Source organism: Capsicum annuum, chromosome 1 (genome assembly GCF_002878395.1).
Source record: "Capsicum annuum cultivar UCD-10X-F1 chromosome 1, UCD10Xv1.1, whole genome shotgun sequence".
Lineage (NCBI taxonomy): Eukaryota > Viridiplantae > Streptophyta > Magnoliopsida > Solanales > Solanaceae > Capsicum > Capsicum annuum.
This window is the reverse complement of record NC_061111.1, coordinates 28,879,337-28,904,139: the sequence shown is the minus strand read 5'-3', so window position 1 is coordinate 28,904,139 and position 24,803 is coordinate 28,879,337. Positions and strand designations below refer to the sequence as shown.

The following is a 24,803-nucleotide window of genomic DNA, read 5'->3' as shown; positions in this document are numbered from 1 at the left end:
TATTCCATCAGCTCCATAGTCAGTTAGTAGAGGCTTTTCAGAGTAGTACAGACAGTTAGTCAGTCATCAGTTTTTTTTCTATTGTCGTTGTCAGATATTTTATTCAGTATTATTAGTATTGTTTTACAGATATTGTTAGAACTACGATTTAAAACCTTATGGCATTCCTCAGTTAAATTCCGCATATGATCTTTTGTTATCAGTTTTACTCAGTGTTCAAAGCAGGTACCAGCTCATGGGTTAGATTGTGGTCTCTTGGGACTGTAAGCACTGTGTGACTCCCAGGGTGTACTCTCGGGGCGTTACATTAGGAATGAACTCTGTAGTTGGCTTTAGTTGAGTGGTGGTATGATACCTCTTATCATTCTGCTATTAAGATGACTCCATATGAAGTGGTTTATGGACAACCCCCACCCCTCTGCTGCCCTACATGGCCTTTGATTCACAAATTGATCTAGTAGACAGGAGTTTGCAAGCGAGAAAAGCTACTCTCAGGTCTGTCAAGGCTCATTTGACCATAGCTCAAACTAGAATGAAGTCCCATGCTGATAAGGGAAGAACTGACAGATTCTATGATGTTCGTGATTAGGTATATGTGAAGCTGCGACCCTACAGACAATTGTCCCTTAAGAATCATACCTTTCAAAAGCTAGCAGCTAAGTTTTATGAACCATTTCAGATTATTAAGAAGATTGGAACTGTGTCTTATGCATTTGCACTGCCTGCTCACTCTAAGATCCATCCAACCTTCCATATTTCCTTGCTCAAGAGGAAGATTGGATCTCAGCAAGTGTTTCCTATATTGCATGAATATCACACAGAGCATGGTCATGTCTTGCTCGCTCCGGAAGCCATTTTGGATAGGAGAAAAGCACCAAAGAAGGTTAAGGCTATCACACAGGTTCTTGTCTAATGGTTTAACACTAGCTCTGATGATAGCACATGGGAAGATTTGTAAGACTTTTAACTCAAATTTCCTTCTTTCCATCCTTGAGGACAAGGATGTTTTCATGGGGGGAGTATTTGTTATGATCCCAACTAAGTCCCAATTAGATAATTCAATTTCTTTTAGTTCCTTTTACTCTTGTATCCATTAATACTGTTGCTTTTAAATTTTCAGCTGTTAAGTAGTTAGTCACGTGAATGGCACATGCACCAGTCCACTTGTCAGTTGGTTCCCAAGTTAGTTATAACTAACTTGGTGGATTAACAAGTTGTAATTCATTCTTGGGCAATGAAAATCTATAGAATCTTCTTCTTTCTCTCTCTAATCAGTTTTAGCTGATTAATTGTGAAATCTGTTCAAGGGTAATTTGATTAATTGCTCTTTAGGGTTTCCTTTCTTCTTTAATTTTGAGCACTGTAACAGCTACACTTTGTGGAAAAAATAGCATCTCGTAAATTTTCAGGTCAAAGATGAACAATAGATAAAGACAACGCACAGACGAGATGGAGCTCATGGAGCCAAAAACTAACTGTTCAAGAGTATATTGAAGTACTACTTTCAACCTATCCCTAATCATAAGGGATTATTTTTGTCATTTTCTGTAAAGTTGCAACTTTTGAAACTTTGTGAGACAATTCCTCTTGGTGACTTGCGTGAGTTACTCTTCAATTCATGCATAATTTGGATGTCATGATCTTCAAAATACAGAAAATATATAGGACTTGCACATAATTCATGAAGGTGATTTCTTGGATTATTGACCAACATGAAATTAGTTTGTTAGATATATATACACAAAATATATAGATACTCTCTTTAAATTGTCAGTAACAATCAATTTAAAACTTTTTAAGTATTCAAATGACTAGATAATTACTTCTAGTAGACAGCACGCCTCGTGAACATTACTCGTACAACATTTATGAAGGGGCCACTAATTCAATTTGCAGCTAGACGTTAAAAGACCATTTACTTAACCACATGATTAATTTATTAGTACTTAATGACCGAAAGTTTTCTATAGAAGTAATGATATAATGACGGGATTAGTTGAAAAGATCGATAACATCTTCAATAAGAACAAGCATCACACTCATGTTGATCATATCAATATTGCTTGTGCAACTGAATATACCATCTCATGATCGCTGGAGGAGAGAAAGATCACCTACTTATTACAAGCTCAATGCAAATGGCTTTGCTATCCAAAAACCAGGGGGAGGAGGCATTGGAGGAGAGTAATAAGGGATCATGAGGGCAGGTGGATGTTTGGATTCATTAAAACTTGCGCACACACTACCGCTAATCAGGCAGAACTTTTAGCCATTCTTCATGGGCTAAAGCTTGCAAAGGCTATGTACTTTCTACCGCTGGAAATCAATACTGATTCGACTAATGTTATTTCTATGATCATAAAGGACTATTTACCATATAATAATATCATCCTTGAATACAACTCCTTGATGAAACGCTGGGAGGGTGCCAAAAGGGGGCTCTTTGGTGAAGCGGTATCCTCCAGAGTTGTTATAATTCTGATACTAATAAAAATGCCATGTTATTGTTTTAATTATTTATATATAAGTAGCCAGTCTAAACAAACAAAAAAAATTGTAAAAGCCAAATTGCAAAGTTACCTAGCAAATTGATAGAACAACATGGATAGAGAGAGACTTGGCAGGAAGCTAAGTAGGAAAAAATTTACCCAGAAATGGTAATTAATAGAGGATTTGATACGGTACCTATTAATCTGGAATGGGTTCCCTGCTTCTCCCATCTCGCACATAGCGAAAGCTTAGTGCACCGGAATGCCTTTTTGTTGAAATAAATAAGGAAGCAGGGGTAGCTTAGTCGTGTCCCTACTTCACAAAATTAGTTAAAGTAGTTTAGACTAGTTAATTCGTAACTGACTACTTGTTAATTGTAGCCCCGTGCGTATATATACATGCACCTTCATCATTTTAGAAATAACAAGAATTCAATACAAGAATTACATCTATTCTATTATAAATCGGCAGAAATAAGGCACAACCACCAACGGTGAAAACATAGCCTGTAAGGGACCTCCTTTTATCATGGTCTCCTGCATAATCAAAATCAATATACCCGATTACTCCATCTCTATTTCACCCAAACTGTAAACAAACATCAACAGATCCATGCAAGTATCTGAAAATTCACTGAACTGCTTTCCAATGTTCTTTGCTAGGATTTGCCATGTATCGCTAACTGCACTGACAACATTGAATAATTCTGGTCGGGAACACACCATCATATACATAAGAGACCCGACGACACTAGAGTATGGAACTCGAGACATATAGTCACGCTCATCATCTGTCTTTGGAGATAAAGTGGCCGAGAGTTTGAAGTGAGCTGCTAATGAAGCACTAATAGGTTTGGTATTTTGCATACTGAACCTGTGAAGCACTTTTTCAATACTCCCTCCATTTAAAAAAAATGACCTACTTTTCTTTTTAGTCAATTTAAAAAAGAATGACCCCTTTTTTTTGGCAATACTTTTATTTTAACTTTCCACATGACATGTATATGACCACAAGATTAAACGACATTTGTTACATTTGACACAACTTTAATTTAAGGCCACAAAATTTAAAAGTCTTCTTTATTTTCTTAAACTTTATGCTAACTCAAAGTAGGTCATTCTTTTTGAAACAGAGGGAGTATATCTTTTCTGGCTCAAGTATAACTTAAAATTTTTTCTATCCCTCAGAATCTCCATGCTAAGAATCTTATTTGCTACTCCTAGATCCTTCATATCAAACTCCTTACTTATTTGGGCTTTGACTTTTATTATCTCTCTCATATCCTTTGCTGCAATCAACATATCATCAACATATAAGAGAAGATACACGAATGAACCATCACTTACCTCCTTGAAGTAGTCACAACTATCATAGCTGTTCCTCTAAAATATATGAGAGGTCATAAAAGAGTCAAACCTCTTATACTATTGCCTGGGCGACTGCTTTAAGCCATAAAGAGACTTGTTTAGTAAACATACATAGTCCTCCTTTCGTGAGACTATAAAGCTCTCTGGTTGCTGTATATAGATGTCCTTTTCAAGTTCTCCATGTAAGAATGAAGTTTTGACATCCAACTGCTCAAGCTCAAGATTATGCATGGCCACAATACCAAGCAATGCTCGAATCGAAGTATGCTTTACAGCTGGAGAAAACACATCTGTAAAGTCAATACCTGGAACCTTACTGTAACCATTAGCAACTAGTCTTGCTTTGTACCTAGCATCTTCAACTACCGATGTTCCTTCTTTCTTTTTGAATACCCACTAGAACCGGACATCCTTTTTATCTTTAGGCAATCTCACTAGATCCCATGTGCCATTCTTATAAAGTGATTCCATCTCCTCCTGCATAGCAATCATCCATCGGCTGAAATCATCACAACTAACTACCTCTGAGTAAGAAGAAAGATCTTCACCAAAATCAATACCTTTTGCTACACTTAATGTATAAGCAACCAAATCAGCTTCAACATACTTCTAGGGAGGTCTAATATCTCTTCTAAGCCTGTCTTTAGCAATAAAATATTGTGGCGCCACTGGTGGTGAAGAAGAAATAGTATCACTCTATATCTCCGGGCTAGATTTAGAAGTAGGCACTGGTGTAGACTCTGCTCCAATCTGCAATTCAACATGGGTGCTTGACTTTTGCTAATTGAAGGGAGCCCGAAGCATGGCAGTTTCATCAAACACAACATCCCTACTAATTATAACCTTTCTACTTTCTGGACACCAATGGTTATAACCTTTAACACCAGGCTTATAAACCATAAATAAGCACTTGACAGATCTAAGTTCCAACTTTCCATTATCAACATGAGCATACGCAGGACATCCAAATATCCTTAAATTAGAATAACTAGTAGGAGTACCAGACCATACCACTTGTGGAGTCTTTTTAATCAATCGTGACTGAGGGAGAGCGGTTAATAAAAAAACAAGCCGTGGAAGCAGTTTCAGCCCAAAAAGACTTGGGTAAACCAACATTAGAGAGCATACAACATATCTTCTCTATTGTAGTCCTATTCATTCGTTTGACCACACCATTCTATTACGGAGTATGACTAACTGTCAAGTGCCTCACAATTCCTTCTGACTTGCACAAAGCATTAAATTCATTAGAACAAAACTCTAAACCATTATCGATTTAAAGATGTTTTACTTGCTTCTTTGTTTTCTTTTCAATTATAGTCTTTCACTCCTTAAAAGTAGGCAACACATCATTCTTTTGCTTTAGAAAGAGCACCCAAACTTTTCTGAAATAGTCATCAATAATAGTCAACAAGTAATTAGAGCCTCCTCTAGAAGGTACTCTAGCAGGACCCCAAAGATTAGAATGAATGTAATCAAGTATGCCCTTAGTTGAGTGGATGCCTTTAGTGAATCTGACTCTCTTCTGCTTCCCGAAAATACTGTGCTCACAAAACTCTAATTTGGTAATACTCTGCCCATCAATAAGTCCTCTCATGCTTAGTTCAGTCATTCTGTTTTCACTCATATTCCCCAGACGCATATGCCAAAGTTTAGCAACATCACTTTTTGATAGAGATGGGGTAGAGATAGCTGCATCACCTGTAACAGTAGAGCCTTGTCGAACATATAAATTTGTAGAATTTCTCTGTCCCTTTATCACAACAAGAACACCTTTAGTAACCTTCAAGACTCCACCTTTACCAGTGTACCTATAACCGTTCGAATCAAGGGTACTCTATATACCGCACATTACCATATCTCCTCACAACCCCATCAAACATCTTGATCCTGATTGTTCCAATACTAGCTATCTTACCAGGTATGTTATTTTCCATCAACACAACACCTTTAGAGACTGTTTCATATATCGTAAACTAATCCCGATTATGACACATATGAAATGTGTAAGTTGAATTAGGAATCCCAATCCTCACAGGGTTTGGAGTTACCATAAAAAACTACTAAGAGTTCTCCATCACTACCGCCATCTTCTATAAAACTGGCTTCACCGGACTTCTCTAGTTAGTTTTTCTTCAATTTTCGAGCTTCTCTTTTCTCCCTATTCTGTAGCTTCCAACACTCGAATTTGTATGGCCCTTCTTCTTGCATTAATTATAGGTTTTGTTTCTGTTTCTATATTTGGACCTAAACCTATCATCACCCCCAGAATTCCTCTCACGAGTCCTTCCTCGAACAATGAGATCATCTCCTTAAGTCTCCGACCCATTCACAAGATGCTTTATCTTTTCCTTAGAGAACAACGTATCATAGACTTCATCTATGGTCAGGGTATCATGACTATATAAAATCGTATCCCTAAAGGTCGTGTATGATACAGGCAGCGAGCACAACAAAATCAATCGTAAATCTTCCTTATTGTACTAAACCTGCAGAGTCTCTAAATCAGGCATGATTTCTTTAAATACAGATAAGTGATCTTCCAAATACGCACCCTCAGATATACGATGGGAATAAATTCGCTGTTTGAGATGCAACTTACTTGTTAGGCTCTTCGTCATGCATAAAGATTCTAGTTTCAACCACAACGCAATGATAGTGGTCTCCTTCAAAACATTCTGTAGAATCTGATTGGATAAGTGAAAGTGGATCTATGATAGAGCCTTCCGATCCTTACGTCGTTTATCATTATCTGTCCACAACGAGGGCATGTGATCAAACCCTTCTAGTGCATCATCTAAATTCATCTGCGCGAGCACAACCCGTATCTTAATCGATCATAACGAGAATCTGGTGTTGCGATAACGGAATATCATACTTCATGGTTGCCATCCCCGAGAAAACAATCGACTGATATCAGTTTGTTATAAATCGACAGAAATAAAGCAACCCACAAGCAAAATAATAAATAAGAACACAAAGATTTACGCGGAAACCCTTGTGGGAAAAACCACGGGCAGAGACAGAGGATGTTTCACTATAATGAAATGAGAGAAGTACAATGTGGAGAATGATTATTTTCTGAATGCACAAAATAACCCACTAAATGCAATTTTCTGAATGCACAAAATAACCCACTAAATGCACTTGTATAATACATGCATACAAATAAGTCCTTGGCTCAAAAACATAAAGGTCCATACCCTACGCTTCCACCACAGACTTCATTGAAAATCACAAATATGAATCGCACCGCGAAACTTTCAGGGCCGGCTCAACATAATTCGGGTCACAACTCTAACATATTCTTTTTTCTTCTAGCTCTCATCTTCTCCTCAAGTCTCTTTCTTCTTCGTGTAAAATCTGCAATGAGTTCAAGAAGAACTCACTAGTCACTGTGTTTTAGTCCACCTTTTTCCAAAATAAAATAAAATATAGAATGGTTTTCATTAGGACTTTTTGTGCACCATTACATTTGGATTTCGATTAGAAGAAAAAGCAAAAAATGTAGCGAAAACGATAGAGTGGAGTGGTCAAGAGACGTTTCATGAAAAAGGGATGTGTTATAATGAATAAATGGTTCGTGGAAGAAATTCACATTCTTGACGTTTATTTGTGAAAGAAATCCTACACCTATATAAAGGATATTTTCTTCCTTGTGTTGCAATAGTGGAAAAGGATGAGACATATTATAGTTGTGTTTGTATTTTGAGAGAGAGAGATTAACCACAAACAAGTTAATTAAAGACTTACCTTTCTCTGTACATATATCTCATTCAAAAATCACAAATAATATCGCAGTACAAATCTCAATCAAAACCAAACAAATGAAAGGAAATAAAATGTATGAAGGGTATATAGCTTTATGAAGAGATATAGCTATTATCCCTTCTCTATTACAACATATACAATTAATATTTTGTTTAGATGACATACAAACCAAATGCAATTGATAATGAGTTATCATTAACAATATTCTTTTCACACACTGGATGACAAATTAGCAGTTATGTCAATTTCTTCTAGCTTACTTTGGCTCAAATCCTTGCTACTAGCACATTTCATAGGTATTTTGATCTCTTCTTTGTCACAACCACTTAACACATCCTCAACATGCCATGTCCAAACAATGTCCTTTAAATTTGGTCTTACTTCCTCCTCAAAGAACTTGGTGTACTCTTGTGAATCACCTGAGATTTTTGAGAACTTAACCACAGCTACTTCTGGAGCCACCTTGAACACCTCAACGGTCACCAATAACCGTGCTTTTGCCCGGATATTGGAGGAACCTTGGAGCCTCAAGGTTGAACCGTTGATCCTTGCAACCTTAAAATTCAATTTATTGGCCAACAATTGAATCTTTGCCATGATGATTGTAGCTGAACACCTCGAAGTGAAAATGGACTCCGTCTTCTTCTTGTTCTCAAACAAGCTTGATAAATTAGCCCCAGCTGACATTGATGAGATCAATTCAAAAGCATTCAATAAGGCTGGTGAAGAAGGTGACTTGATCATACCTCCATGCTTTAAATATTCCTCTTTTCCAAATTTATCTAACATGGAAATAGTATCATGTTCATGATCAATTGATGAAGGAATAATCCCATTAATTGGCATTTTTAAGCCTTTCCTAAACCAAGGGTCTTTCATTATGCCTGTTATACTAATCCTTTTTTGTGGGTTAGGAACTAATATTCTAGATATTAAACGTTTTGCTTCTGTCGATAACCAAGGTGGAAATCTATATTCAGCTTTGAAAATTTTTCTATATAGATTCACAAGGTTAGCATCTTGAAAAGGTAAACATCCTGCTAGAAGAACATATAATACAACTCCACATGACCAAATATCAGACTTTCCTCCATTATATCCTTTATTTCGTATTATTTCAGGGGCAATATACGCTGGAGTTCCACACTGAGTGTATAGAAGTCCATCATTGAGCAATTGCTCAGGCAAAGCCGATAGCCCGAAATCTGTCACCTTCAAATTCTCATTCTCATCAAGAAGGAGATTTTCTGGCTTTAGATCACGATGAGATACTCCACAACTGTGGCAAAATTCAACAGCACTAATCAACTGTTGAAAATATTTTCGAGCCATGTCTTCTTTGAGTCTCCCTTTGGCTACTTTGGCAAAGAGTTCTCCACCTTTCACGTACTCCATGACAATAAAAATCTTGGTTTTTGTTGCCATGACTTCTTTGAGCTCGACAATGTTAGGGTGGCGAACGAGGCGCATCACGGAGATTTCCCTCTTGATTTGCTCCATCATTTCTTGAGATTTCACAATCTCTTTCTTGATCACTTTGATCGCCACATTTTCGCCTGTGACAAGGTTAGTTGCATGGAAAACTTTCGCGAACGTGCCTTTGCCTAATTGTTTTCCAATTTCATATTTCTCGAACAATATTTTCTTCTCCATCATTTTGAATCAGGAATAATATTAATGACTCACTTTTTTTAAAATTATATACAATGATTGCTAGCTACAGAATTAGTAGAATCAATTCTTTGCGCGGCCTATTGTGAGAAAGAGAAGTAGTTGGAAGAAGTTGATGATCAAAGAACGAGTAGTGTTGATAGTTTTTGTGGATTCCAGAACTAAGATTAGAACTTGGAAAGGACATTGATTAGAGAAAAAAGATGAATATTGTTTGTTGAAAGAAAAGTAAAATAGCCTTTTGAACAAGGCTAAAGACAAATGCAAATGAATGATACCTTACTCCTGATGACACTGAGAATATAAAGGAATGTTGAACTAGATTTGATAAAGACCATTTCCAAAATTTATTAAGGTCATGCGCATGGTGTTAGTAGATAATGTTACTTCATCTACGCATTGTTGCGCTGTCAGACTGAATTATTCATTTTAATCTTTTTAATAATGATACTTAGTGGGTCACCTCTCATTTTTTCAAAGTAAGACTTTGTTCGTAGGACGGAAAAGTAGTTTGTTGCTGACACGTGCACAAGTGTGGTACTCTTTTCACTGAGGTCGTTTGGTATAGTAGGATATCCATATATTATTTTATCTGACCCTTTGTATGTAATGTGACCGTAAACTCATTAGTATAATGTTCGGATAAAATAATTTTAGGGTTGTGATATAAAAATTAATTCCAAATTTTATCTCGAGATTATTTTCTTATTCGGGATACCAAATGACCCACGAGAGTTTGAGAGAACTTGTTCCATGCCTCTAATTATCTCTATGTGTCAAATAACAATGGAGTAAAGAGTTGACAGATTTACCTTTCCCCTTCAAACCTTAAATAAACCCAGCTCAAATTATTGAACTTCCAGTTGAAGTGTCACCATTTATGATTCTTCCGTTGGATTTCGTAGCATATGATTTTAAATTGCATCTCAAGGAGGTAAAAACACCCGCATACTCAATGGTCCATGGTTCTTGTTGCATGTACTGTTGTTTTACCCGATTGTGCATGAATTGTAAACCTTCTTTCCTGTGTATTTTTGTATTTTCATGTTCTTGCTAGTGTTTAACTTGGGCAAGTATGTCAAAACACCTCTTTTTCAAAATTATTTTGCCAAATATTCAAAAGTTTTAAAATATTGGTCAAATACCCACATAATTCCACCTCATAACCAACTTTTCCAATTTAACAATTTCAGCCTCAACTTTTATAATAATTCACTTTAATCCAATACTTCCAACTTAATAAATTCACCCACAAGTTTCTAATAATACACATCAACCCACTCCATCCTCCACCATTATATATACAAAAATATCTAGGTTTTCCAAAAATATTAAATTTTTTTTTCAAAAGCTAAAAATAGAAGGTGGTTATTTTTCCCTCTAAAAAGCTCCGATTCCGGCCACTTTTCCGACGTTATTTTTCGGCGATCAGCTGTAAATCAGTCCACAAACATCATAAGCTTGTCCATTGCATCCATTGTTACCCCATTTGTTTCCTATCTTCTCAAACACACTTTCCACCATTGTTAAAAAGCTTTAAATCACTCACATTACTCAAAACCACTTTAGAAAGTGCATTACAGCAGCTCAGGCGACTCCAAGTCATTTCTCTATTCCATAAACCCAACAATCATTGATTAGAAACAATATTTGCAATTTCAAGTTTTTGTACGGATATCTGCGCAGCCATCGACCCGTCATCGTCAGTCATTGACCGTGCATACATCCCGACATAGACCCTAAGCATAATCTACCATCGACCACAGCTTAATTTTAGGATGTCTATTGCAGAATTTGTTCTGGTTTCTGGTGATTTCATGAGAGAATAGGTGGAGACTCCCAAATGTTGGAAATGGAGATCATTTACCAAAGTGACAATTTCCATTCCCGTTCGCCGTAACAGTTCGTATGACAAATTCGTTGCAAGCGTAATACAGAGCGGGGATCTAGATTGCGCGTCGAGCGACGTGGTGATTAGTTATCTAATGCATTTGAGGGAAAAGGTGAATTCTACAATCATAAATAACGATGTACGTGTGCTGACGTACTTAATGGATGCTGATGTAGATGGCTTTAGGCCTATTTTGAGGATAAATGTGGTTGAGAGATCCTTTGAAAGACCGCTGAATTCATCAGCATCTCTATCGCGACGCTCGACAGTCGACGATGATTTGATCGACAACGATTTAAATAATTACGAGAATGATGGCAATCATCCAATTAATATGGAAGATGATTCTATGCATATAAAAGACTTTTCATCGGACTCGCAAGTTGATGAAGAGGATCGTGAAACGGGATCACAACCAAGACACTCCTTCACCGACGAAACCAATTTCTGTTGTGGTCAAATATTCATCGATAAGAAAAAGCTAAAAATGCTACTAGACGCAGCAGCGGTGAAGTAGTGTTTTGATTATTATATGGAGAAGAGCTGGACAAAATTGATTACGGTGAAATGCTTATCTCATGGTTGTGGCTGGTTGTTGCAGGCAAAAAAGTACGACACCTCAGACAGATTTCATATATAAAAGTATGTTGGGTTGCATACGTACGGTGTTGAACACGCCACCCACAGGCACAAGAAAGTCTCATCAATTGATTTCTTCAGTATGAGTAAATTATTTTCGGGATGGTAAGGGTCCAAGCATAAGAGAAATTCAAAGAATTGTGTTTAAGGAGTTGCGTTGCAACACAAACTATTAGATGTGTTGGAAATAAAATGTAATTATAAAGAACATCATTCGTGGGACACCGGAGCATAGATATGCTTACTTGTCGGCTTTTTCCCACATGATGAAGTTATTAAATCCTGGTTCTTCTTACTTTATCATGGTAAACCGGATGGATGGATCATTCGTTTACTATTTCTTAGCATTTGGAGCTTGCATACGGGGATATGCCTACATGACAAAGGTAATTATTGTCGATGGAACATATTTGTATGGAAAGTACGGGGGCGTTCTGTTGAGTGCCGTTGCACAGGACACTGAAAATCATATCTTTTCGATTACCTTTTGTGTCATCGATAAAGAGAACGATGCTTCTTGGACCTTCTTCTTCCAGAAACTGAAGTCTATCGTAGAAGATGAACCAGATCTATGTGTCATCTCCGACAGGCACATTAGCATCGCCAATGCCTTCTCCCATATATACAGTCATGCACATCACAGACTTTGTATGAGGCACCTCGCTGAAAATCTTTGCGAAAATCAACACTGCGAAGAACATCTTTATCTATTCTACATTGCAGCAAAGGCTTATTCATTTAATGAGTTTAGCTATAATTCTGCAGAATTAAAGAGTAATTGCCCCGCGGCAGCACATGTCCTTGAAAATGTACTTAGTTTTGAAAAATGGAGTAGAGCGCACTTTTCAGGCAATAGGTACGACATGATGACCACAAACATCGCCGAGTTGCACAACTCGATTTTGATAGATGAACGGGAGTACCCCATGTCGTACATATTCAATTCAATTGCTAGAAAATTTGGTGAAAAGTTTAGGGAGCGGCATGTTTTTGTCAATGGTAAAGAGAATAAATTTATGCCTTATGCGGAAAGGATCCTAAGGGATAATAAGAGTGAGAGAGATTCCTTGTATATGAGTAATTCAAATGGGGTTCTCGATCAATACACGATGTTCGATAATGGCGTTACTACCAAGGTCAATCTCTTGGAGAGGAGTTGTTCTTGTCAGAAATTTGACTTGGTGAAATGCTGCGCGAACATGCGATGACAACTTTACGAGCAATGTATAGTGATGGCGAAGTTTATGGTAACTCCATCTATGAATACTCTTCACCAATTTATAAAGTTGAAAGTTACCTCCTCGTATACTTGGAAGTAATTAACGTTGTCTCTCCGGAGGACAAATGAACTGTGCCACAGGAATTGCTAGATACTAAAATTTCTTCACCCCCTACGATCCCAAACTCGGAAGGAAGAAATTCAAGTGCACTAAGGGCATCAGTGAGACACTCAAGTCCAAAAAGAGGAATAAGTGTTCAATATGCAAGAAATTCCACGTGTAGAATTACCATCAAATTATAAATAGGCCTTTTTTTTAGCTTCAGTTGTAAAGCCATTATTTTGGTGGCTAAATGTGCATTTCTGTAGATTTTAACGTTCAGTTGTAATCGACTTAAAGCATTGTCTATGATAGACTACATAAATTCTACGGTGTATATGTCAGAAGGTCTACAGAATATTATGTATTGATTATATTATTGCTCATCTAACACGCTATGTTGGTCATTTTCCCGCCTTATCTCTCCAATCGATGCAATGAATCATTGTTTCCCTTGTTTCCCGTTCTCATTTAATAAAAAACTGTACAAAATGTCTGTTCACGAGAAAAACCACTGGTATACGTAAACCAAGCATTTTCTATACTCACACACGTCGACCTACAATTGGGTGGATATATGAACAGATGCCATTTATAGGTCTATAAGTATAGTCCCTCTTTCTACGTAACCCTTCACTTGTCCCTAAACCAAAAAATCAGAAACCCTCTTTTTCTTTTACTTCACCAAAACCTGAAATCATGCCTGATCGCAAAATTTTCCTTCGCCCAATCAGACGAGTCCTCCCTCATCACTATGATCTGCTGCTTCTTTGAAATGACTTTGATCGTCTTTTCTGCGGCCTGAGAGAAGATCAACGGTACTTGGAGCGTGAGCTCCAATGAATTGCTCGTTTCCTCTGAGTAATTCTGGAGTGTCTTAGAATGGATGACAATAACTACATCACCCCCACCATCCCCATAATTTAGTTTACTTTTTAATTTTAGATTATATTTTCAAGTTTTTCTGGTTCATTGCTGAAGAAGCTCTCTTTGTAGGATTTTGTTAGAAGAAAGCTTCTTCTATTTTCCCTTTTTTGCTGTAAATATTATTATGTAATGCAATGAACAAGTTTAATATAAGTATGTTTCAGTTTGGTTTAACATTATGTTTCAGTTTGGTTTAACATTATGTTTACCATCTTTGTTCTGATCCCTTATTTTTTGTATGTGGTGGTTATTCTTCTGAACAGACAAAAACTCGAATCAAATATGTATGCCTTGTTTAATTTACAGTACTGTAACTTGACTAATTTTCTGAATATTAAAAAGTAATATATAGTCTATCGTCGTTTGTATACTCAATATTTCCTCGACTGTACATATTAGTCGATCGTAGACTATGTGAATCGGTGAGTCATCGGTTAAATTAAAATAAATAATAATATATTATTAAAAAATAATTTAATTATCATGTGTTTTGTGGCTGGTGGAAGAAAATAATTAAATTAAAAATGATTTAAAAAGATAATCACACGTTTTGGAACATGTGGAAGAAAATAATTAAATTAAAAATGATTTAAATAGATAATCACATGTTTTGGGGTTGGTGGAAGAAAATAATTAAATATAAGAGGATTTAAATGGATAATCATATGTTTTGGGGTTGGTGGAAGAAAATAATTAAATAAAAAATGATTTAAATAGATAATCACATGTTTTGGGGCTGGTGGAAGAAAGTAATTTAATTAAAAAAATTTAAATAGATAATCTTGGAGTGGTGATGACACTTAATAGACCGTCGTAGATCATGACCTATGTCAACCATCGATTAGTCTGGTCTACCATAGACTTACACCTTTAGTAGTGCATCGATTGATATCATGATTATGCGTAGACCACAGTGATCTATTTACACTGTTATAGATCATCACTTGGATGTAGTTAAAAAATAAATAAATAAATTAAAAATAAATGTAGTGTGGATTTCTACACATTTGAATGAGTGTAAACAAGTCATATAATCATATTAGAGCTTAAACAAATTAGTGGGGGGTTGGGGGGGGGGGTGAATTAAGGAGTGTGTGGATGGGTAGTGGTTGAATGTTCAATATCCTAAGAGTAATATTTGTCAAAGCACAAGTATGTATTGAGGATGATGATTGTTCTACCACTATCAATTCCACAAACTCTTTTGATTTAGGGGTGGTGATGTAAGGAGTATGTGGAATGTGTAGTCATCAAATACAATACATATGCTCAAAACATACTTGTGCTTTGACAAACATTACTCTTACGATATTGAACATTCAACCACTACCCATCCACACACTCCTTAATTCATCCCCCTAATTTGTTTAAGCTTTAATATGATTATGTGACTTGTTTACACTCCTTCACATGTGTAGAAATTCACACTACATTTATTTTTAATTTATTTATTCATTTTTGAACTACATCCAAGTGATGGTCTATAACAATGTACATAGATTACCATGGTCTACGCATAATCATGATATCAATCGATGCACTACTAAAGGTGTAAGTATACGGTAGACCAGACTAATCTATAGGCCCTCAAAGCACAAGTATGTTTTTTTACATGAATTTGACATGGGTCAACATCGATGGGAGTCTATAAGTGTCACCAACAGTAAAAGATTATCTATTTAAATCATGTGATTATCTATTTAAATTATTTTTAATTTAATTATTTTCTTCCACCAGTCCCAAAACATGTGATTATCTATTTAAATCATTTTTAATTTATTTATTCATTTTTTAACTACATCCAGTGATGGTTTATAGAAGTGTACATAGATCACCGTAGTCTACACATAATCAGGATATCAATCGATGCACTACTAAAGATATAAGTCTACGGTAGACCTGATTAATCGATGACTGACATAGGTCATGATCTACGACGGTCTATTAAGTGTCACCACCAGTTCAAAAAAGAAAAATTACTTTTTCAATGGTAATAAACGGCCACTTTTGTAAGCCATCAGTGTTAACACTTCGTTTTTAGTTCATATATAAGGTGCCCATCCCTCATTATTTTATTTCATTCACTTTGTTTTGTTTTTTAAAATTCTACAATATCGCAAGCATCTCAAACATTCAATTCTAAAAATACTCTAATTTGTCATTGTGGGAATGTGGCTGTCTTGAGGACGTCACGCACGGATTCAAATCCAGGTCATAAATTTTATAACTGTGCAATTGCGAAGGTGAGAGGTGTGTATGTTTTTAAGAAAGTTAAGTTAATCGTTATGTAATTATTATTTTTTTCCTAGGATAATGGCGCATGCTTATTTTTTAAATGGCTTGATGAGCTATCACCTCCAACCAGCCCATCAACGTTGAGTCCGGGACTCGAAACATCAAATTTTCAAGGCTAGGCAAAATTTAATCTACTACAAAGGCTCCAACAATGCGAAAAAAATAAAGATTTTCCCATGACTTTGTTCAAAGAAGCCGAAGAAAAGAGGGATCACTTTAAACTATTGCTACACGACACTCAAATAGAGAGGGATCAACTAAAACAAAAATTAATTTTAGCCGAAGAAAGGGAGGATATCCTAAAATAATGTTATGTGTTATAATGCTAGTATTCGTTCTTTGAAAAAGTGTAACATGGATGTAGCGATATTGAACAAATAATAATAGTTCTATTTTTTTTGTAATGTTAATACTAGTTTTGATAGAATCGTATTCGATTAAACAACACGTCAACATAAATTCGACCAGCAGGGTAATGATAGACTATGCATACGGTATATGAAATATTAAGTATGCATTCTATGATATAAAGCATACACTGTACCAATTATGACCATACTCTGCATATTCAAATTTCATGCCACAAATCAGTTTGATAGAAATAGATTCAGTGCAGAATCATAACAAGTTTCATAAAATAAAAGAATAATTGTCATATCCTACCACCAGATCCTTCAACCTTCATATTTGTGAAATAAAAAAAAATTATCATATCCTAACAACTCATCATTCTACAACACATTAAACGGCTTAGGATTCAAATGTCTTTTCCCTAAGTTCCTCATCAACACAAGTGTTACTGTTGATTTCATCAACAATGTCCATGACCACATCTTTTTGGTCAACTTCAGCTCCTTTTTTCTCAACAGCTGCAGCTGCTTCTTCATTCTCACATTCTCCTCCTTCTTTTTCAGCATCTGCAGCAGCGGGTGCTTCTTCAATTTCTTTTTCTTCCACACCTTCTTCTCTTTCTTCACCCGCAGCAGCTGTTTCTTCCTCAACTTCTTCTTTTCGTTCACCTGCTCTTTCTTTCTCAACTTCTTCTTTGTCAGCTTTGTCAGCTTCTTCTCCATCAGCTTTTTCATTTTTTCCCCGTCTTCTTGTTCATCTGCTATCACTTCTTCTTCTACTTCTGTAGTTGCTACTTTCCCACCTTCTTCTTGGATCTTATCTTCTTCCATTTCTTTTTCTTCATCCTTTTTCTCTTCTTTTTCTTTTTCCTCTTCTGCCATAATAGAGGCCAAGTTATCCATTTTGCTCCTTTTTTCTCCTTCTTCGTTTCTCTCTAATTCACGAAGGTTCACATGCATTGTATCATCATATTACAAAATGTTACTGATATTTAAAGATGAAAATTCATTAACAACATCAATTATTGAATGAAGTTACCTCGCTCGTGTTCTCGCTTATTCTTTTTTCTTTTTCTTTATTCTTTTCTCTCTGATATAGGCAGCAATATCCAACACCGCTTCCTCGAGCGCAACAACATGCTTATGAAGATCCTCGAGGGATGAGGTTCCCACTGTATCTTTGGAGGTTCTTGGAGAATCATCATCACCAACGTGTACTCTAACGGGGTTACTACCCGAATTCCCGTTATCATCACTGTCCTCATTTGAAGTAAGGATAGTCACCCCTTCTAACTCTTTATTCAAGCCATCAAGGATGTTATTCTTCACCTTATCCGTATATGAATTAAACGTAATCATGTAATCCATCTTCGTCTCACGAGCAGTAGGGATGATGTACGAGTGCGCGTTCTACAAAATATCAATTAACAATTACATAATATTAGATACACCGGTAGTATTATTGGATAATAGAAAATAAGTTTATACCTCGATAACTTTTCCTTTATACTTGAATGGGTCGCCTTCGATTATCTTATCACTTTTTGTAATGTGCCATCTGAGGATGCGGGGAATGGGAAAGGGCTCATCCATTGATTTTTCAGCAAATTCTCCAAGATGAGAAAAGGCCTCATAGATCCAAATCTATAAGCAGCACAACAGTGAAAAAAATAACACAGAGTCTATAACAAAGTATAAATAAAATGAGAATCTACGATAAACTCACTAAAGGGTTTATGGTAGATACCATGAATACCTAGGGAAATCCAAATAGAGCATAAGATGCCTTTTGTTTCTCATCAAATGCTTCCTTCTGCTTCTTCAGGTCACTTTTCTTCTTCAGATAGTCCATGTTCAGTTGAAATATCTATTTTTCCCACGGATACTTCTCAAAGAAATTCAAAGAATCGACCATCCAAATCAGTTTTGTGTCGACAATCTTTGTCGAATTTTTTGCAAGCAACATGGTGTGCAAGAACCACAGTAGACAACACTTGAACTTCTGGTCCTTGTTCAGCTTATTCCCCCTGATCAGGTGTAGCAAGTTGGCCGTCGTGATGTTTTTATTTTTCGTTACCTTAAAATAAAAAGTGTCCCCCTTTGCTAACACCTTCTTCATTTTTTATTCACTGGGGTATAATGAGCAGTTCAGCCCCGTGATTAAACAAAACTCTTTCAAGCCAAAAGATAAAGGCTTGTTGTTAATGCAGAACCATATCTCATGACGCATTTTATCGTTCTTGACGCGCCGCAACAATAAATAATGGACCAACTGCCCATTGAACTTGAGATATTTCGGTAGGTTTCTCAGGTGTCCAAAACAGGACCGCTTGAATCTTTTCTTCAATTCCTGGTCGACAAGAACTTGCTTAAATTCTCGATAAGCAGTCATTCTTGATCTGACTGATATCTTTATCGAGAAAGATCCCACCTCGTCAATTATCGTTCGAAGGTCATACCGCTCCACGAAAATGCACCTTAAAAGATATGGCACGGATAAGGGATCATTATCCCCATCATCACTATTTCTCCCACTTTTCTCGCTCTCTTCACTGTCACCACTGACGCTACGCATGGCAACATTTTTACTAGACTCGACGTAATCGCTTATCTCCTTTAACTCTGAATCTGATTCGAATACTGCCTCTTGAATTTTCTTCCTTTTTGAGACATGTTCAACTGCCTCGACTTTTATTTTTCTACTGCTACCAGCAGAATCAGAAGCGGTACCATCTCTGCATTTAGGAAGGATTTTTTTTTAGCCATTTTCAACACAATCTACACCTACAGAACAAATCTCCCATTTTCAGTTCATAGACCACAAGTCTATCAACAGAAATAACTTAATGCTCAAATGAAAACCCCCACAAAAAATTAAGAAACACCTCACCATTAAACAGTTCACTACACAAACATACAATAACTGAAGCAAAATCCAACATGCAGTATCAAAACATAACAACAGCTAGAAATCAAACTAGTGTACCAAATCAAACTATTTAACTATTAATATTTCAATTTTCACTATTTTAGCAATCATGTTTTAAAAGAATTTCATATGTCTGAAAATTGATTTCAATCTAGGTCATTCTCATTTTATAGACCACGGGTCTACGAATAGACCGCGGGTCTACGGACAGAAACAAGTCACTGTTCAGATCAAAATATCAAAATAACCTTTCAAATAGCAATTATTCCACCATTCAACACTTCGTTGCTAAAAAAAATCAAGACTAAACCAAAACACCAAATTTGAAAAAATATAAATTTCCTACATCACTACGAATCGATTAGCAAAAAACAAAACCATTTAAATAGATCTAGAAATGATCAAAACTTGATTTTAACTAACCTTGAGAAGCAACAACGACCCCTTAGCAGCTGGAGAAGAAGACGAAACGAAAATGACATTTTTGGGAGAAGTAGTTTCAAAAGCGGGAGTTGGGAATTGAAGTGGAGAGAGAGATTTTTTTTTATATTGAAATAAGTGGAGGGTGTTAGGTGTATTATATTAAATTAGTAAAGTTGTAAAAATGATGAATTGGTCCCATGGCCTACGTGTAGGCCCCACTTTTTTCACTTTTCCCCACTTTTTACACCTTAAACCTAAAAAATAAATAAAAAGAAATTAAGTGGGTATTTGGAAAATTAATTTTGAAACGTTCCTTCTTTGCCAATTATTCCCGTTTAACTTGATGGGTAAGTCATAATTTCTTGAATTCGTTTCCAATTTCTACTTGATAACTTGTTATTGCTTATGCTTCAACTATCAAAACATTTTGTCGTAGTTATTGTTTTGTTACTATCTGCTGTGTTTTGTTACTATATGTTATTTCCTGTACCTCTGTTATTATCTGTTGTTCTTATTACTTCTTTTTCAAGACTGGTTTGGACGCTTTTTTCTTGAGCCGAGGGCCATCATCTCTACCTCTGAGGTAGGGGTAAGGTCTGAGCATACTGTACCCTCCCAAACTCCATTGGGTATGTTATTGTTGTTGTTGAATCTGGAGAATCAACATCAAAAAAAAGAAAGGGAAAAGAATGGCATTTTCTTAGAAGTCATTTGTAACTGATTCGTAGGAGAAGTCACGCTGTAGTTCTTGAGCGTCTACAGTCTATTTAATTTCATGTTTCAGGATTTTGTTTGACTTTTTAATAGGAAATAAGCTAGAGAAACTGTGTGCGCGCATTATCTTGGTCTTATCAGTTCCTTATCACTATGACAATATGGATTCTTTAACTAAACTGAAAAAAATACAAAACAGGATGGTAAATATGAAGATTGATTGGAAGCGTCGGATTTCTTTGGTATTACGTCCTTTGTCCAAACTTTAAGTGCATTATCGCTTTACAAGAGACTCAGGAGAAAAAAAAAAAAGGATTTGAGAGGTGGCCCTTGGGCCACTTGACTGTTTGGAGAGGACCATCAACTAGCGGATCAAAAAGATTAGTGTGGAATGTCCTACTCCTGCCTGAGCTTTTCGATCAACAAATCCTTTTTTTAAAAGCTTGACATAGTATTTGAAGCTTAATATGTTGTAATTTTGAAATAGAAAATACTGCAACATATTGTAGTTTTTGTACAATTCTGAAATGTTGAAATTCCCATTAGAAAATTATTTTTCAATGTAATATATAAATTCGAGAATTAGACAGATTTAACACTTGAAAATTGAAAAAGAAACATTCAGGGAAGAGTATTAGTGTTGACATTGAAGTGATTGTGCCTTTTGCTTTTTCTTGATATTTTAATCAGGAAGAAGGCTTCGTTTACTATTTGTCGTGATCAGTTTGCCAGCATCTTCTCTCCAGCTGACCTTTGAAGTGACTGTTATTGTGGTTCTACATTTGCTTAACACACAGAACAAATACAATCTCCTACTTCAAGTGATGACATGATTGTCTGTGTGATGGCCTAAGAGGCTGCTTTGCCTTCCTGCTTGACTGCACGAGAGCTCCAGGCGAATGACTGCTCAGCCCATCCTTATCATCAGACTCAGTAATTTTAGGTTCATTATAACCTGTCTTTTGCTTGACCAATAAAATTATATAATTTTAGGTTCATTATAACCTGTCTTTTGCTTGACCAAGAAAATTATATCTGGAGTCTTGTTTCTACTAATTAATCATTGAAGGATGAGATTAGAAGTAATACATCAAACAGAATAATGCAAAGTTGTATGCCTACTTTTGTTTGCTTTTAGGTTGTCAAAATTTACTTTGGGTCCTACGTTTTGACCTATAGTACCATAAGACAATTTAGTTATTTGATGATCTAAAACTATTGGGGGATATTTTGCGTTAAACTTGAGGTCTTGTTCCATTATCCATTTCAATACCAGTACAACCCCACAAGCACTGATATAATAATCTGCTGGGACTTATATGGGTGTTCTTTAAGAAGTGCAATTTGTAGAAACTTCTTAGATCCAATGAAACTTTTGGCTTATTGTTCCCTGGTAGGTGTCTTCGAATATTGCAATTTACGGAAGCCTCTTGGTCAATCAATTGATCTGTCAACTATACCTCGACCTTAAACTAGTTTCTGTTGGCTGTATAAATACTTTTTGCTAGCTGTATGAGTATTCCATGTCTGTTCCGATCTACTCACTCCATACCATTCCAATAATAATTTTTCATAAAAGGCAACTTAAGATTTTAAAACTAGAGATTTTTTTTAAAAAAAAGATGGACAGCGAAAAGGGGTTAAAATGAGTAGATGGATTGAAACCTTTCAATAAGCTTTCAATAAGTTTGTTGAGTATTGAGGGACTTTAAATAGCCAACATAAAACAAAAAAAATCAGCATAATTTGAAAGTTAAATTTCAACAACTAAAACAACCTAATCTAAAATTTAAAAGTTAAATTCATTGTAAATAAACAATTTGTTACACTAAAATTACTGCAGCAACTAAATGCAAAACTAACACACCTCCTTTACTGTAGTTACTGCATTTTAAAAGTTGCTCCTCCTCAATTTGTGCTCTTGCAATTGATCTGGATTTTTCTTGATCTTTTTTCTTTTTTTGAATTTGGATTTTCTTTTTTCTTCTTTTAGTTTTGTGCTTAAAGAACAACATCAACAATCTTGTCTTATTTGAAAGAACTTTCATAGGCTTCATAAAATATTGTAAGAATTTTTCTTTCATCATAACATCACAGAAAACAAAGGTTTCAAGATATGATTTTTTCACAGAACAAATTTGATTATTTTCGTCTGTGAAAATTTTTGGGGCATTCAAAAAGAGACTGCTGTTTGACATCTTTTTGGCTGAAAATAGCCCAACACTTTGAAAATAAGCACGGGTTGAAAATGATAGCCCTGACGGGTTAAAAAGATTCCTCTTATAGGTTAAAAATGGTATGGTAGCGCTTTGGAAGAACTCACAGATCCCGTAAGATCAATGAGGCTTTGATACCACTGTTGGTTTAAAAAAAAGGATGGGGCAGCGAAAAGGGGTTAAAATGGCTCTCAATGGATTGAAATCTTTCAATAGCTTTCAATAAGCTTTCAACAACTTTCAATAAGTTTATTGAGCATTGAGGGACTTTAATAGTCAACATAAAACATAAAAATCAGCATAATTTGAATTTCAAAATAATTTAAAATTTCTCAACAACAAAAACAACCTAATCTAAAATTTAAAATTTAAATTCATTGTAACTAAACAATTTGTTAAACTAAAATTACTGCAATAACTAAATGCAAAACTAACAAGGTTCTATATGTAGTTACCTTATTTCTCAGTTAGTCGAAAACTAGAGCTCACACTTACCTCTACACTGATGCAGTGGCGGAGTCAGGATTTTGGTTAAGGGTGTTCATATTTTTAGAAAAAGAAATGGGTCATAAAAAAATATTGTAAATCGTATATTGAAAAAGAAGAATCTTTGAACCAAACTAATCATAAAAAAACATGGAGGATAACAAGTTGAAACATATAATATAAATAAAGTCAACAAAGCAAATTTTATTAATAAAAGCTTGATTAGAAAATATAATTACAATTGCATTCGACGACGCTTCATCCCTTGAAATGTTTCTATAATACACTCATTAGAAATATTCTTATATACTCTTTTTTCTACATAAAACACTATGCAACCATCTAAGAATTCATCATCCATTCGATTTCGCAAATCATTCTTGATATACTTCATTACCGAAAAAGCTCTTTCAACTGATGCAGTGGCAACGAGTAGAAGCAAAGAAAACTTCACTAAAAGAAATACAAAAGGATAGGTTAAGTGCTTCTTTGTCTCAACCAACTTTCTTGAAAGTTCCCCAAGTCCTCCTAAATTGGAGAATCTTTTATCAATATCACGAACATCAATAATATAATTGACAAGTTGATTCTCAAGAACCCTCATGTTGAACTCATCAAAGTCATCAGGATATAATTTAGCCATCACCAATATCTTTTGGATGTCAAAACTAGAAAATGTATTAATTGGATTCAAGCAAGCTACACTATTAAGCAAATCACTTGTCACCTCATTAAAACGGCCATTAAGTTCTTGTAGCTGCCAATCAATAATATTATAAAACTCATCCACACGATAATGGTGCAAAGTAGTATAATCAACTAATTTACGTCGTGATCTCCCTGAGTTAGCATATGACTCATCATAGTTGAGTAATGGAATATTATGCTTAATACAAAATGCTTCGACCTTTTCTTTGAGCGAATCCCAATCAATATGCTTTTTAAAAATAGGATCCCATTCATTATCTCGTAATGCTTGCAATCTTCTCTTTGCTACTTTTACAAGAATCATGGCATTAGCAATATCCTGTTCCTTTTATGTAATGAAACATTAAGATCATTTGTGATTCCTAAAACATCAGTCATCAAATGCAACAAGAAAACAGTCTCAAAAGTTTGACAACTTCTGAGAAATCCCGATGCGCTAGCTTTTTCTTCTGAAGTACTTGCATTTTCAACAAGAGAATCAAGTACATCAACAATGGAGGCAAAGTTACTAATAAAGTTTCCAAACGACTTGTAGTGAGATCTCCAATGAGTGTCACTGGCTTTAATAAGACCAAGTTCTTGATTCAAACCTCTACCCGTTTCTAGC

General features: G+C 35.6%; 1 protein-coding gene across 1 annotated transcript; it reads right to left on the bottom strand.

Moving 5' to 3' along the window:
* Window positions 1–7,838: 7,838 nt before the first annotated feature.
* Window positions 7,839–9,530, bottom strand: LOC107853916 (CBL-interacting serine/threonine-protein kinase 5-like). The gene has a single exon (XM_016698906.2). It carries the CDS (start codon window positions 9,282–9,284, stop codon window positions 7,839–7,841), a length of 1,446 nt encoding a protein of 481 aa, XP_016554392.1. The 5' UTR covers window positions 9,285–9,530.
* Between the last annotated feature and the right edge of the window lie 15,273 nt (window positions 9,531–24,803).